Source organism: Morus notabilis, unplaced genomic scaffold (assembly GCF_000414095.1).
Source record: "Morus notabilis unplaced genomic scaffold, ASM41409v2 Scaffold314, whole genome shotgun sequence".
Taxonomy (NCBI): domain Eukaryota; kingdom Viridiplantae; phylum Streptophyta; class Magnoliopsida; order Rosales; family Moraceae; genus Morus; species Morus notabilis.
In genome coordinates, this window is record NW_010360279.1 from 410,679 (window position 1) to 426,621 (window position 15,943).

The 15,943-nt window shown below is 43.3% G+C and overlaps 3 protein-coding genes across 5 annotated transcripts; 2 read left to right on the forward strand and 1 right to left on the reverse strand.

The window, feature by feature from the left end:
- Positions 1-205: 205 nt before the first annotated feature.
- On the forward strand, positions 206-5,433 carry LOC21407532 (AT-hook motif nuclear-localized protein 10). 3 transcript variants are annotated; one of them, XM_010096213.2, is made up of 6 exons: positions 206-352; positions 1,109-1,662; positions 2,711-2,763; positions 3,328-3,459; positions 4,081-4,242; positions 4,828-5,433. In XM_010096213.2, the coding sequence occupies exons 2-6, from the start codon at positions 1,197-1,199 to the stop codon at positions 5,068-5,070; spliced, it is 1,056 nt and encodes a 351-aa protein (XP_010094515.1). In that variant the 5' UTR covers positions 206-352; positions 1,109-1,196; the 3' UTR covers positions 5,071-5,433. The 3 variants fall into 3 exon arrangements, with proteins under 3 accessions (XP_010094515.1, XP_024020083.1, XP_024020082.1); XM_024164315.1 differs by lacking the exon at positions 206-352 and adding an exon at positions 748-768; XM_024164314.1 differs by lacking the exon at positions 206-352 and adding an exon at positions 839-902.
- A 134-nt stretch (positions 5,434-5,567) lies between these two features.
- On the reverse strand, positions 5,568-8,605 carry LOC21407533 (short-chain dehydrogenase/reductase family 42E member 1). The gene is made up of 5 exons (XM_010096214.2): positions 8,337-8,605; positions 7,492-7,834; positions 6,762-7,033; positions 6,438-6,634; positions 5,568-6,344 (listed from the first exon to the last, which is right to left on the reverse strand). The coding sequence occupies exons 1-5, from the start codon at positions 8,524-8,526 to the stop codon at positions 5,892-5,894; spliced, it is 1,455 nt and encodes a 484-aa protein (XP_010094516.1). The 5' UTR covers positions 8,527-8,605; the 3' UTR covers positions 5,568-5,891.
- Positions 8,606-10,198: 1,593 nt separating this feature from the next.
- On the forward strand, positions 10,199-11,329 carry LOC112091244. The gene is made up of 2 exons (XM_024164336.1): positions 10,199-10,723; positions 10,817-11,329. Exons 1-2 carry the CDS (start codon positions 10,199-10,201, stop codon positions 11,327-11,329), a joined length of 1,038 nt encoding a protein of 345 aa, XP_024020104.1.
- Positions 11,330-15,943: the final 4,614 nt, after the last annotated feature.

Sequence of the window (15,943 nt, forward strand, 5' to 3'; positions counted from 1 at the left end):
ATGCAATTACTTTTATATAATAATTTTTTGTTTTGGTTGGTTGTGAAAGCAAATTGGCCTGCTTTTTACCTGCTTTTTTTCTTAAATTAAAAAAAAAAACAAAAACAAAAATGAAAACCCCGCAGGAGGCGAGGCAAGGCAAGGCAAGGCAAAAAAAAGGAGAAAAGAAAACGTAAAAAAAATTTATATATTAAATAAAATATCGGAAATAAAATAAAACAAAATATTTCAGAATTCTCGCATTTCTTAGAAAAAGGTTTCGGAGCGGCTTTCCGTTTTTTCATTTCTGAAAACCCTAGAATTTCCATCTCTTCTGAATCTCGGTTCCTCGCTTAATTTTTCTAAATTATTGGTGAGTTTACTGTAATTTTTTCGGCTATTTTCTGATTTTCCTTATTTTTCACTGTATTTTTCGTTCAGATTCTTTTTACTGCGAATTTCCAAAAAAAAAAAAATATATATATTTTTAAAAATTGTTCGTTTGTTTAAAATGCTGATTTTTGTCATTTTTAAGCTTTTAATCGCTAATTTTCTTTTCATGATCTCGTCGAATTTTGAATAAATAAATAAATAAAACAAACAAACACCACCATGTTTATATTTTTTTTCCCAGATGGTTTTAAACCAGGTAACTAGAGATTTTTATGCTTATCTTCGCAGTTATTAGGGTTTTCTTTACAAGATTTTGCTGCTAATTTTGTTCCAAGATTTGAAGATGAAGCTTCACTGGGAATTCAATTTCCTCTTCGAAATTTTACGATCACAGTAGTACTGACTGTACTTCCATTTTTGTTTTTTGTTTTTTTTTTTAAATTTATTATCTTTTTCTTGTTGTCAGTGAAAAAAAGAGAGTTATCAGATTTTTGTTCGCGCCGATCCGAACACTCATAACAAAAAAAAAGGTTTATTATTTGTTCAGTCTGTTTGTTCTTTTTTTCCCTTTTTTTTAAAAAAAAGGAAATCTTCGAGTTTGAAAACTTTCAGTGAAGATCCGACACAACAGAATTTGAAGAAAGCATAGATTTTTTTTTTTTTTTTTTTGAAATTTCAGTACATCAGGTTTTTCATTTTTTTTTATTTTAATTTCTTTTGTTTGTGAATTTTTCAGGGAAGATCCTGGTTATTGGCGTATGGAAATTTAGGAAAAAGTTCAGAGTCCAAAAAGGAAGGAAAAAAAGAGGAATTTGGAAAAAGAGATGTCAGGATCCGAGACGGGTTTGATGGTTGGTCTTCAACATCAACAGAACAACATTCGCATTCCCTTCACTCCACCCGATTCCGCCGCCGCCGCCGCCGCTGTTTACAAGCCCAACATTACCACGGCCACGTCACCCTCTTACCAGCCCTCCGGCGACGCTTCTTCCGGCGGCGTTATGGTCCCAATGGCGGCTGCTTCTGGTGGTGGTGGTGGTGAGCCAATGGTGAAGAGGAAAAGAGGGAGGCCGAGGAAGTATGGGCCAGATGGCACCATGGCATTGGGTCTGTCACCCAATCCTCCGTCTGTTGGCGTAACCCAGTCTAGTGGTGGTGGGTTTTCGTCCCCTCCTCCGACGGCCGCCATCAGTGGAGGAGGAGGAGGAGGACCCACTTCTGCTTCATTGAAGAAAGCTAGAGGCAGGCCTCCCGGTTCTACTGGCAAGAAGCAACAATTTGATGCTTTCGGTAATGATCCTTTTATTATTATTTTTTTCTTATACAAGTTTCATAGTATTTGTTTCATTTTTTAATGAAATGAACCCTTTTGGGTTTTGTTTGTGTTTGATCTTTTTTTATTTCATTCTATATATATATATATAGATTTATTTATTTATTTATTTTTCAATTTGGAGATGACGATTAAGTAAACATAAAATTATCGCTAAATTAAACTTGTAAATACTGATATTTTTGTTTTTGCATTATGTGAGCAATATGCGTGTCACGTGGTGGGAATTTTTTTTTTCCCTATTTAAATGTTTTTGTATAGGCGTTGCGTTTTATAAAACAGTGCCCTTTGACTTATTCCCAATCTTTTACCTTGGTTTATATCTGATTTCCTTTTAATGCTTTTGTTTTTGTTTCCTAGGAAATGATTTATAAAGGGAACGAAGATAAAACAAAAAAAGAATAAAGAAAAAAATTTGTTAGGACTTCGGAGGATTGTTCTTTTGGTTTGAACTGTTACGGCAAATGGAATTGGTTTTTTATAATTTGCTGGGACAGGAAATCAATTATTAGTTGTTGTTGTTGTCATCATATATATTTATAAACGCATATGTGGGTGGGATATGTCGCAAGCAATAACGTTTATGCTGCTGAATCCTGGGATCTGTTAAATGTGGATTAAGAATATTTTTAATTGTTAAAATTACTTATATGCCCTTGCTTGTTGCATTGCGCTTTAAAAAACGTTGGCTCTTGAATCCTAGTTGTCTAGTTTTCATCTCTATTTGATGATGTGCACTAATTTTTATGCCTAATAAATGTGACATGTTTATATATATATAATACTAAATAGTATAACATAATTAATGTAATTATACATATTTGGTAAGAACAAATGTTTATTTTGCACGTTCAATGTTAATGTCTATTTAGCAAGTTGCATGTTTACTACATCAATTATATCCTCAGGATCTCAAAACATTTTCATATTATCACAAAAAATGGTCTAAATATACTTCATTTGGTTACTGTAAATATTCATTATTTGGTTTTTTTACGTCTTCAGGGTCAGCAGGATTTGGTTTTACACCACATGTTATCACTGTCAAAGCCGGAGAGGTTATATACATTTTCTTCCTTTTCCTTTATTTTCCTTTCCTTCTGTCCATTCTGAATTGATTGGTATATAAGGACGGTTTGTTAATTTTTACAAGTTCTTTTTAGTTGTACAGATGCTTTTGTGGTATGGATATTTTTTCGCCGAATGTTCTTTCTTTGACTTTAAATTTACTGGATGGTCTTACCACGTACTCATGATGATGCGCTCAAATTATTTAGTAAATAATTTGGTCTGATGTGCTCAAATTATTTAGTAAATAATTTATCTTGTCAAACTCCTCTGAGCTTGGCAAAGGCTGAACGTGGTGGTCAAGTTATAATTATTAGAGTATATGCGTTTGCTACTAACTCACAAACTGTACCATTTATGAACCATTCTTGGTAAACACCGTCATCTCTTCTCCTATGTCAATGTGGGATCCTCAGGGTGGGACTTCAATGTTTCTCTTTATATGCGTTTGACTGAATTGTGCCCTTTTTTATTATTATTTTTGTCAGAAATTCATTATTTTCTATTTGATTGGGAAATTGGAGTATAATATTTCAGGTGTTTGGTATTTTCAGGATGTATCATCAAAAATAATGTCGTTTTCTCAGCATGGTCCAAGGGCTGTCTGCGTTCTGTCGGCAAATGGAGCAATATCTAATGTTACTCTTCGCCAGCCTGCAACCTCTGGTGGAACTGTTACATATGAGGTTTGTGAGATTGCTTATTATGCTTTGTAGGATTAATTGTCTTTTTGGTAATTTGATTCCTATGTTTTGAATTGAGATAAAATGGTTGGAGAATTCTGTGATAAGGTACCAAAAAAATACCTTACAGATATTGCACAATTTTGAATTGTCAGATCAAATTGGTATAAAAAAGCATGTGCATTTGACGCAACTTGATGAAGATCTAATGATCCAAAATTGTGCAATACCAGTAGGTTTTGTTTTGTTTTGTTTTGTTTTGTTTTTTTTTTTTTTTTTTTTGGGGTGCCCTACCAGATATTTCTCCCATTTTTCATTTGTTTTTATATTCTGTTTGTAACTAGGAGTTCATCATTGGAGTTTAGGATTCCTGTAAGTGAAGGGTCTTCTACTACAAAGAGGTTTCATTTTCTTTCAGTGTTTATGGGTTGTCAAAAGTCTCTTTTTATCATTCTAAACTAAAGTGCAAAGTCTATCACATCACGCAAATTCTTACCTCACAAATTAAGTAATATCAGTTGTAAAGTCTATCTGTGAAATGCGACTTTCTTAGATACTTCATGAGGTAGCTGTGGGCTTACCCTAATCATTATGCATTTATTCAATGTGGTTTTCCATTTGCAGGGGCGATATGAGATTCTGTCACTCTCTGGTTCGTTTCTTCTGTCTGAAAATGGTGGTCAGAGGAGTAGAACTGGGGGTTTAAGCGTTTCGTTGTCCGGCACAGATGGTCGTGTTTTAGGCGGTGGTGTCGCGGGTCTTTTGACGGCTGCTTCTCCTGTTCAGGTACTTCTAGCTTTTTACATGCATTTGCAGCCAAAACAGATCGTTTGAGATCTGTGAATTATTCATGCAATGTGAAACAATAGTCTGGCGAAATGATGTTGAAAACTTGAATTAATGGCCGAGGACGCTAGAAACACTAGTAGGGACAGCAGTAATTGCGATTTCTCTCTTGGTTATGCAGCCTTAAGTTTTAACACCACGTTTGGTATGGATGAAAGCTGGAGGGAGAGTGTTGTTTGGTCGGAGTTATTTTTTGGAGGAAAAGAAAATCTTGTGGGCCACATTCTTTTTTAATATCTCTAAAGTTGGATAAATAAAGCGAATAGAAAATTTTGACAAAGGCGATGCTTGTAAAATTACCATGTTATGAACTTTTAGTAAAACAATAATAAAATATGAACATAGAAATTTTTACTTCTTCCCCCTCTCATTCCACTTGCAATACCAAACAACAAAAAGTCAACTAACTTCCTGTCTTCTCTCTCACAGCTTTTCTGTCCCTCTTGTTTTCTATATTTCCTTCCAAACATTGTGTGAATAAAGTCGAGGCATAAATAAAAGTGTGTTTTTATTGCAATTTTGCAGGTAGTCGTTGGGAGTTTTATAGCTGATGGTCGCAAGGAACCGAAGTCTGCGAACCGGGCTGAACCTTTGTCCTCCACGCCAAACATTGGGCCTGGTTATGGACCAGCTGTGCCCAATAGCCCACCCTCACGTGGAACTCTCAGTGAATCTTCAGGTGGGCCCGGGAGCCCACTTAATCAGAGTACTGGTGCCTGCAATAACAACAGTAACCCCCAAGGCATGTCGAACATACCATGGAAGTGAAGTCAATTTATCAATTCCTTTGTAACTTTGTGTCATGATTCTCCACTAATTTGTGTACTAGTAGTATCATGCCGTTTGTAGCCTAAGCTTCGTGTAAGTTTGGTAGAATAAGGAGTGTAGAATTGTCGTTTCGGGCTTCGAATTTACTGGCAATTTGCTTGCCTAGAGTGTTGACCAAGTAGGTAGTAGTGAGATGGGGATTTGTTAAATAGAATTTAGGTAAAGATAATTTTGTGGTTCTACTAGTCAGTCGTCTTAGGATGTTATGATGTTGTAGTTTGTCGTGTCTTTTGGGCTCTCATTGTATTTTGTTGTGTTTGACTTGTTGCCCATCAGTTATATATATTTATGTTTTTAAGTATGGTAATTCTTACAATTTGTTTTAACGTGTTTGTTTCGTTTTACATCTCCATCTATTTTCAGGCCGAGACTGTCAATGGCAAAATTTACCGTCTCGGACGTCCAGTATGTTGATTTGAGCATTGCCTCTACATGTATATCGATATCGCATTAACAAAAAGCAGAATAAAATCTGTTACGTGACCTTTTTTAATGTTAAAATTCCTCTAACAGTATTAATATAATAAAAACGAAGGTGCATATAATATAATAACATCAGACGTGAAGATCTCTTCGATTTTGAGTTTGAATTTTCCGAGTATTCAACTCCTTCAAAATGAACCGCCTGAACATCACTTACAGTACCCTTAAAATCTCCCTCTTACAATGTCCTCTTTGGAGGTATGTTTCCGAAACATATTCCTCCCCCGATTTGCATGAAAACTTGTGATTATAAATACAGGATCGCTTACGAGAGTGGACTACATCCTCACACGCTCACTTTCTCGGTCTCTTTTCAGCAGAAAACGCAACGAAAAGAACCCAAGCACGAACGTCTGCCAAAACCATGCTTTCGAATTATCAGGATCCACCCTCTTTGCTAGATGCCATGCATATATAGCTTCCCCAACATGTAGTGCCGTGGCTACAAGGAACACCATCCTCACTATCCACATTGATCTGAACAAGAAAATGCTAATTGCTCTGATAAACGGCACCGATCCCACGTTAGGTAAATAAGCAGCACAAAATAGTGAGGTCATTCCAATCACACAGAATAGCCATGCATAAATAGTAGGCCCATCAAAAGTTTTCCTCTTCTTCTGTTGCCAGTATGAAATGGTTGCAGCCATGCCCTCTCGAGGCGTCAGCATCGGGACATACCCAAGTTCCTGCTTGGCTTTAAGGAAGGAGAAATAATGGGTAACACCAACCTATAACATGTACACAACACATTCAACAAAGTTTATCACAATCTCACTATAGAAAAGGACCTGCATCTTTTGGTTTCAAATAGAGAGAAAAACCTTGTATACTTCAGCAGGAAGGATCAAGGGTTGAGGAAGCCACCGTCGATTCAACCATGGATATAATATCGTATAGATTGCCCAGAAAATCTTTCCCAAGAGCAAAGCTTGAGGGACAGATAAGGACGCCCTTGGCAGGTCATAATCCAGGCTTTGAAGAAGAGGTCGAAGGAACTCGAAACTGTTGACAGGAGACCCTATAAAAGTACTGGTATTTTAGATCTCAAAATTATTCGCAAATAAATGGTTTTTCCATTTGCATAAAATAAGCGTCCTATTTCCTCACAACTTTAACAAAGGTGGATGATGATGAGTAGTTGTTACCATCAGATACAAAGTAAGCCTGCCCAGCAGCTATTAGACGTCTCTCCTTATCGGGAATGTCATCTAAAAGTCCCATGCTTGCCAATATTAGCGCAAGTACTAGGTTATCAACATAAATCCAGTCTCCTTTTACACTTGAATCACCAATCTTGAAAGGCAGCAGGCCTAGCTTTGCCAGAGAAACTATCCTCGGAAAGTGCCTTTCTTCACCAGGTCCATAAATAGCAGCCGGCCGAACGGCACAGGTATAAAGACATTTCCCATTCTTCTTCCTGTAACGTCAGAAATATCAGATGTTGAAAAATTAAACTCAATAAGTAACATGATTGGAGAAAGTACCCAAAACTAAAGCAATACCAACACAAACCCCTCTCAGATGCTGCTATAGAGATTCTCTTTATTTTTGCAGTATTAAACTGAATAATCAACACGACAGGAAGTAGAAAAAAGCATAAGCAATACCAACGCAAAAGCCATTGGATACCATGAAAAAGCAGAGATTTTCTTAGTTTTTGCAATTTTTCAAACATATATGAACTCACAAATTGCATTGTAAGCGACACATATAGCTTCTCTTCCAACTTATTGACATTGTCCAAACAGTATGCTTAATAAGTACAGATCTGAGTACAATATGGTTCACAGTCGTAATAATAGGCTAAACAAATAAATTACAACCAAAACCAAACTGAAGCGCCGTTTTGGGTCAATCGAGATCAAATTTACTTACTTAAAGGGCCTGCCATTGCTCTTCAGGACCAACTGCTCGGCGATCGATTTGCTACGGCCATATGGATCAACATGTTCATCTATAGAAAAATACGGTAACGTCTCATTCCCATTGACAATCTCCTTCCCACCAAACACAACATTGTAGGTGCTCACATAGACAAGTCTTTGAATTCCAAACTCAAGGCATGCGTCCAAGATATGGCAGGTTCCGTTTATGTTTACCTGATCAACACGGCTGAATTGCATCATTTCTTTTCCCGACATCCCAAACGAAGCGAGATGGAACACACAATCCACCCCGCGTAGAGCCTTTTCAACATCCTTTTTTTGGGCAATATCTCCTGGTCATTGTTTCATTTTGGCCAACAACTAAGTGAGTTACACCCCAACATAGCATACATTACAAAACAAAAAGCATGATATGATTTGTAAGGATTTTAATTTTAGTATAAAGAAACAATAATGAGCCTTGCACCCTAACATTTTAATTTTAGCAAATAAAACCCTAAATTTTACATAAATTATGGTCCAATAACTAATGGGCGGTAATTAGTAGACGATTTTTACCCAAATGGACCCAAAACATTTCATTGGTTGGCCAAGTTGAATCCTAAACTTTCAAGATTTTGGCATTTGGACCTTGATTATCATCCGTTGATTGTAAAGTGCAACATGTAAATGACAATAAGTTTATAGTCCATGAATGCAATTTCCCCTTTTTAACACAAAATTCCTATTACCAAATTAACAAAGGAAAAAAAAAAAAAAAAAAAAAAAAACATAAACACTGAAATCTATCCAAGATTCGGTCTGAAATCGAGACAGGAAGGAGAAAAATGGAACCTTGGATGATGTGAACGCCGTGGGTGAGGAGATCGTGGGACCACTGAGATGTGGTTCGGAGGTCAAAGGCGCGGACATGGCGCGCACCTCGTCGGAGGAGCTCCAAGCACAGAGCCGAACCCACAAACCCAAGACCGCCGGTCACTACGAACGTGTTGCCTTCTATGCCTTCGTTCTCGCTCAGATGCATTTTTTTTTTCTATTTTTTTTCTTATTTATTTTTGGTGTCGTTTCTTCCTGTTCTATTCCTAAAACATTTTCAGTCATGTTGCTGATGCAACAGTTTTGGGCATGTTTGGTTTGTATTGTATGTTATTTGTTGTGTGGAAAAATATGGCAGACGCGTGGACGAAGTATGCCGCGACACGTGGCCTTGATCAACCCCCACCAAGCAAGTAACCCTCGACGTTTGAAGACCCTCGACGCTTGCAAGCTCCTCTTAGTCCTCCGCGAAGGCTCCGGGACAGAGTCTAAGTCAAGACGACGACCTATTGTGGCGCCGACCAATTGCGCCATCGACGCAATAGGATGAAGATCTCTCAACCACAGGAAGTTGCCATAAAAAAAGGCGGTTGGGCTGAGAAGTACTGGTGACGAGGGAAACGTCCTTTAGGGGACATACCATCGACGCAATAGGATGAAGATCTCTCAACCACAGGAAGTTGCCATAAAAAAAGGTGGTTGGGCTGAGAAGTACTGGTGACGAGGGAAACGTCCTTTAGGGGACATTGCGGGTTACGTGCACAAGTGGAGGTGGTCTGCGAGCATTAATTACAAACTGTCAGACTGCCCCCACAGGGGACAGGAAAGTATTACGGAGAAGCACAGATTGGATGAACAGTGTAAATTAGTGGGCTACGTCTGGGCCTACCAAAGGAGAGCACTTGAGTGCTTCTAGCTGTGAGGGAAACTACCCGAGCGAAGGAAGCCCCAGTATAAAAGGTGAAAGACCCCTAACGGGGGGGTTCAGGAAAAAAAGAAAGCAAGCTAAGAAAATACATTATAAACTGTATCTTACCCAAAGATAAAGAAATACAAGATTACAGTGGATGTAGCTCTGAAATTTATAGAGTGAACCACTATAAATTCCCTTGTGTCATTAATATCTTAGGGGTTTTCAATAGATCCTCACACACAAATAATTCACCATTTCCTGACACGTCAAAATATATATACACGGCCGGTAATCCAAAGAGAAACCAAGAGGTAACCCGGCCAGTTTTTTGTTGGTGAAATTCGACCGTCAACAATTGGCGACTCCATTGGGGAGCGAAAGCGTTCGACCCCTAACAACATAGCAACAAGCCGCCGCCCGTCCAGGGAATAGCAGGATGGAAGGAGATCTACGCCCGGTTGGACATGAAGTTCCACCTCGAGACGCGCCACAGGCGGATCCGATGCAGATGCAGGCCCAACTGACCACTCTAACCGAGCTGGTACGTGGGCTGATGACCGTGGTGGAACGCTTAGATGGAAGGAACTCCATGCCACCATTAGAATATGCTCCGATGCCGCAGGGACCCGCCATGGCCGGAGATCCAAACCGCGGTGACTACCCACCTGTCCAATAGGGAACCGGAGATAGTGAGAATCGCTGAGGCCCTCCTAGGCCTCGGCCTTCCCAATCCCCCGGCAGTTTTTTGGGGGCCGCCGAGCTCCGAGCTCCCGAGGACCGGGTACTGAGAGGTCCTGGAAACCCCGAGGTACTACCTCAGAATCCAGGTGGAAACCCGCCAGGAGACTCAGGCTCAGTGCAGGCAGGCGGCCAGGCCCGAGGCGGACCCAACGTTCAGAGGGCGGAAGCATCAAGAGTAGCCGGCTCGGCCATTTCGACAGAGGAAGCGCGCGCCATCATGGAACGTATGGCCAGCCTGGAGCAAAAACTGTCAGGGGACGTGGCGGGCCTAAAAAAGAATATAGGTCGTGTGGCTGAGGTGGTAAACATTGATATCACCCCCAGTCGCACCCATGGCCATCCATTTACCGAAGAAGTAATGGCACCCCCTCTCCCCGATAAATATAGGTCGCCGCCAATCCCGCCATATGATGGGCGAGGAGATCCCGACGACCATATGGAGATGTACACCGGGCACATGCTCTTACACGGTTACACCGAGGAGATCATGTGCCGAGCCTTTCGAAACCATTTGACGGATTCTGCGCGGAGATGGTTCCGAACGCTGAGGCCAAACTTTATCTCGAGCTGGGATGAGTTGAAGGAAGCATTTTCCCTCCAATTCATAGGGGTAAAAAAGTACGTCCCCCCAAAGCAGAATCTGACAACGATATATCAAAAGCCAAACGAGTCATTGAGGGAATGGCTCGCAAGGTATGAGGAGGCTGTCGCTGCCACAATGGACATAACAGACAGAGAAGCTTTGATGTGGGTCTTATCTAGCATGAAGAAAATAATCCCGTTCAAAAGAGAGCTAAACCGAAAACCTCCAACCAGCTACAGAGAATTTCTGGCGTGAGCGCAGGGGTACATCAATGCCGAAGAGGCAGACGCAGACGACCCCGAGCACCGGACCAACAAGAACAAAGGAACCGAACAGGGGTCAGCGCCTACGAAGCAGGATGGGAAGAAACGTCGAGGCGGAGGAAAGAGAGACAAGCAGCCCGCCGCAGCGACGAGCGCTCCGGAAGCCAAAAAGCCAAGGCAAGAGGACACCCGAAGACCTCGGCTGTTCCAAAAGTATGATTCCTACCATGAGCTAATGGTGGGAGTCGAGGACGTTTTCAACCAAGTCGGTCGCGGGAACTTACTGCGCCGACCGGAGGCGATGAAGTCAGACCCCAGCCGAAGGAACCAGAAGAAATTCTGTAGGTTCCATGGCGATGTCGGCCACCACACCAACGATTGTGCCGACCTCAAAGACGAGATCGAAAGATTGATCGGCGAAGGAAGGTTGCAGGAATTCAGGGCCGAACGAAGGTCCCGAAATGACGGCCATGGTGGGCAGAATGATGGTCGACGCCGAGAGGAGAACTAGCGCCCAGAGGACCGTGAACCCGTCGGCGTCATAAGGACTGTCCTCGGCGGTCCCTACATAGGAGGAGACTCGAAGAGGTCTCAAAAGGATTACGCCCACGAGGCCATGGGGTTTATCAGGGGCGATTCTGGAGCGTCTACGTCGCAAAAATTCCAAGGTACAGCCATACTGATATGGCTTTTAACGAGGATGACGCTTGTGGGGTTCATTTTCCCCACAACGATGCCTTGGTAGTGGAAGCCATGATAGGAAACCACACCGTGTGCAGAATCTTGGTGGACAATGGGAGCTCGGTGGACCTCCTATATTCCGATTGCTTAGAAAAAATGGGGATCCAGAAGGAGCAATTGGAGAAAACCTCCAGGCCGCTGTATGGCTTCACAGGCGACTCCGTCATCCCTCAAAGGACCATCCACCTACCCATAACCGCCGGTGAAAAGCCCCGACAGGCAACCACAATGGCCAATTTCGTGGTCATAAAGGGAAGCTCCCAGTACAACGCGGTAGTCGGGAGGCCAACCCTCCAAGCGTTAAGAGTAATAACCTCCATTTATCACCAAAAGGTCAAGTTCCCCACCCCGAATGGCGTGGGGGAAATGGAAAGCAACCAGTATGAAGCTAGGGTTGCGTACTCTGACGCCCTGCGCGGATATGACCAACCAGGGAGACAGGAGACAAGGATGGTTCACCAAGGCCTCGTCGAGGATATAGATCCCCGGATCCAGGAGGAAGTCACATGGTCTCAACTTGTGGAACAGTTAGTGGAAGTCCGAGTTGGTGAAGGCAAGTCTGCCAAAGTGCTAAAAGAGGGCTCAGGCTTAACCCCATCACTTAAAGATGAGCTCGAAGACTTCCTCAGGAAGAACCTGGATGTCTTCGCTTGGAATCATTCCGACATGGAAGGAATCGACTCCGGAGTAATATGTCACTCCCTGAACGTCGACCCTTCATATCCACCCAAAAGACAAAAGTGTCGGCCGATGAACCCTGAGAGGTATGAGGCGCTGAGAGAAGAGGTCGACAAGCTGATTAATAATGGGTTCATCAGGGAGTCCCATTATTCTTGTTGGGTATCAAACCCCGTTCTAGTGACCAAGCCCAACGGAGATTGGAGAACATGCATCGACTTCAGTGATCTCAATAAAGCCTGCCCAAAGGATGGCTTTCCACTCCCTCGCATAGACCAGATGGGCGACGCCACGGCGGGACATGAGATGCTGAGCTTTATGGACGCTTACTCCGGATACAACCAAATCCCCATCCATCCAGCCGACGAGGAGTACGCATCCTTCATAACCGACAGGGGCCTCTACTGCTACAAAGTGATGCCTTTCGGCTTGCAAAATGCAGGGGCTACCTACCAGAGGCTTTTAAATAAAATGTTTGCCCAACAACTCGGCAATACAATGGAGGTTTATGTTGACGATATGCTAGTAAAAAGCACTAAGGCCAGCCGTCACGTCGACCATCTGGGGGAAATGTTTGGTGTACTAAGAAAATACCGCATGAAACTCAACCCCCAAAAGTGCGCCTTTGGAGTTGGGTCGGGGAAATTCCTCAGTTTTGTGGTCAGCAACCGAGGGATTGAAACTAATCCCGAGAAGATCAAGGCCCTACAAGATACGCGGTCCCCAACGAAGCCGAAGGAGGTGCAGAGATTGACAGGGTGTGTCGCCGCCTTAAATAGGTTCATATCAAAAGCAACCGACAAATGCATCCCTTTCTTCGACGCTTTGAAGGGAAGCAAGCGCTTTGAATGGACACCCCAATGTGAAGAGGCCTTCCAGAAGTTGAAGGAACATTTGGGCAAGCCCCCAATACTATCAAAACCGAATGTCGACGAGGAGCTCAGCCTATACCTCTCAGTATCTCAACACGCCGTGAGTTCCGTGTTAGTGAGAGAAGAAGAAAGGGTGCAGCTGCCAATCTACTACGTGACCAAAAGGCTTCTCGACGCCGAGTCAAGATACAGCGAGATGGAGTGCCTTGCCCTCGCCCTGATGGTAGCTTCAAGGAAGCTTCGGTACTATTTCCAGTCTCACACAATACGGGTTCTCACAAACCACCCGTTGAGGCAGGCTCTGTAAAAGCCTGAAACTTCCGGTCGACTCCTCAAATGGTCAGTAGAATTAAGCCAGTTCGACATAAAGTACGTGCCAAGGACTGCGATCAAGGGCCAAGTGCTCGCCGATTTCTTAGCTGAGTTCTCCCATAGGCCAACTCCCGCCGTACCTAGAGAAGTCGACATTATAGACTGGAAACTCTATATGGATGGGGCGTCGAGTGAAAATGGGTCAGGATCCGGTGTTCTGTTAATCAGCCCCGAAGGCCACAAAATTACCTCAGCGGTCTGATTTAAATTCAAGGCATCAAACAATGAGGCGGAATACAAAGCCCTAATTGCCGGACTGCGGCTAGCCAGCCACCTGAAGGTTGAAAGACTCAGCATCTTCAGCGATTCTCAATTAGTGGTCGCGCAGGTGAAGGAAGAGTACCAAGCGTGCGGCGAGAGGATGTGAGCGTACTTAAGAAAGGTAAAGGAAGAACTCGTTAAGTTTAAAAGTTACGTGATACTCCAGATACCACGAATCGAGAATACAAGCGCCGACGCTCTGGCAAAGCTAGCATTTTCTAGAGAATCTGACACATTAGGGGTCGTCCCCATCGAGGAATTGGAGCAACCAACTACAGAAGAAAAGGTGGAGGCGAGGGCGTTAATTGTTCGAGTAGATGAAAGTTAGATGACCCCCCTCATCCGATACCTAATGGACGCGCAGCTGCCAAACGGAAAGGATGAAGCCAGATGGGTCAGGTATAGAGCCGCTAGATACTTATTGTATGACGGCTTGCTCTACCGACGAGGCTACTCAATCCCTCTACAACGGTGCTTGGACGAAACCGAGGCACAAAAGGTCGTCCACGAAATCCATGAAGGGATCTGCGGAAACCACTCTGGGGGGCAGTCTTTGGCTCTAAAGGTGTTGCGACAAGGGTACTACTGGCCCACGCTAAAAAAGGACGCTTTCCAGTACGCCCGACGTTGCGACAAGTGCCAAAGGTATGCCACAATTCCTAGAGCGCCCCCGGAACATTTAACGTCCATTTTCAGTCCTTGGCCCTTCGCCAAATGGGGGGTTGACTTGATCGGGCCATTACATCTTGCACCCAGAGGATTTAAGTTTGCAATCGTTGTGGTAGACTACTACATAAAATGGGCAGAAGCAAAGGCCCTAACTACAACCACGGAAGCAGCCTGCACCAAATTTATGTGGGATCACGTCGTATGCAGGTTTGGGGTTCCCCATTCAATCGTATCCGACAACGGAAGACAGTTTGACAACGCCTCAACGCGCAGGTTTTGTGATGACCTGGGCATCCGGAAAGATTTTTCAGCACCGATCCATCCACAATCCAATAGACAAGTCGAGGCGGTCAATAAGATATTAGAGTATACCCTCAAGAAAAAACTCGACGATCTAAAAGGGAAATGGGCCGAGGAACTTCTCAAGGTCCTATGGGCATACAGAACGACGAGCCGAACTACTACAGGTGAGACACCTTTCTCCATGGCATATGGCGTCGAAGCAGTACTCCCCATAGAAATCGAAACGCCGACTCTAAGAACCATCGTCCATAACGACGATGACAACACGGAAGGCATGAACGGAGAGCTCGACTTGTTGGAGGAAAAAAGGCTCGACTCCCAACTATGCCTCGCCGCTTATCAGCAAAGAACGACGCGATATTACAACAAGAAAGTTCGACAGAGGAGGTTCATCCCAGGGGACCTAGTACTAAAAAGGGTAACGCAAAGCACAAAACCTAAGAATACCGGTCCACTGGGCCTAACTTGGGAAGGGCCCTACCGCATAAGGAAAGTGCTGCATCCCGGAACCTATGTTTTGGAAAGCCTCGACGGCAAGAAGATCCAACACCCGTAGAATGCGGAACAACTGAAGCTGTACTACCAATAATGTATAAAATTCTCGCATATCCCAGTTGTACATTCTTTATAAAGTAAATAAATTGATATGTTTGCAGAAGGAAAAGAATTCACCCCTTAATAACATGTCTGCTTAAAAACTGAGGTTATATTAAACAGACATGGGGGGACAGGGATCCGCGGGTTAAAAAAAAAAAAAAAAAAAAGGAGAGATTGAGCCTTACGTGGATTTGGAAGGAAATCTGCTTTCGCTGACGATCAACCAAAGAGGATTGGGCGCCAGCGACCCAATGAGGCTCAAGGAAGGACTCGTAGAGAGCCTGAAAGACAACGGAGAAACGAGGAGGAAGTTTTAGCATCGCCCCGATCTCGGCGTCAGATATGTCCGAAACTTGGAACTTGGGGTCCATAATTTTGGCCCCTGGAATGAGCACGCGCTCCCTCGACGCCGAGGGAATTTCAACGTCAGGGACGGGAACCGTCGGCATCCACGCTTCTGCCACCGGTGCTTTGTCCCTGCGCCTCTTTTTCCTCACAAGTTCCTCCTCCGACCCCGAAGGACCCTTCTTAGACTTCCTGGTCTTTGGGGCACGGGAAGAAGAGGAAGCTTTCTCTTTTCCTTTCGACTGGGGCGTATGGCTCCGCGGCGGCTGTTGTGTTGCCAGCGGGGG

Bases quoted from the DNA above. Each gene is read 5' to 3' on its own strand.
- LOC21407532 (XM_010096213.2), top strand. From the start codon at position 1,197: ATGTCAGGATCCGAGACGGGTTTGATGGTTGGTCTTCAACATCAACAG. The intron at 2,764-3,327 runs GTTATATACATT...TGGTATTTTCAG, and splicing joins TCACTGTCAAAGCCGGAGAG to GATGTATCATCAAAAATAAT. The intron at 4,243-4,827 runs GTACTTCTAGCT...GCAATTTTGCAG, and splicing joins CGGCTGCTTCTCCTGTTCAG to GTAGTCGTTGGGAGTTTTAT.
- LOC21407533 (XM_010096214.2), bottom strand. From the start codon at position 8,526: ATGCATCTGAGCGAGAACGAAGGCATAGAAGGCAACACGTTCGTAGTG. The intron at 6,635-6,761 runs GTAACAACTACT...GTACTTTTATAG, and splicing joins GGCTTACTTTGTATCTGATG to GGTCTCCTGTCAACAGTTTC. The intron at 6,345-6,437 runs GTTTTTCTCTCT...TACATGTTATAG, and splicing joins TTCCTGCTGAAGTATACAAG to GTTGGTGTTACCCATTATTT.
- LOC112091244 (XM_024164336.1), top strand. From the start codon at position 10,199: ATGGCCAGCCTGGAGCAAAAACTGTCAGGGGACGTGGCGGGCCTAAAA. The intron at 10,724-10,816 runs GTCTTATCTAGC...GCGTGAGCGCAG, and splicing joins ACAGAGAAGCTTTGATGTGG to GGGTACATCAATGCCGAAGA.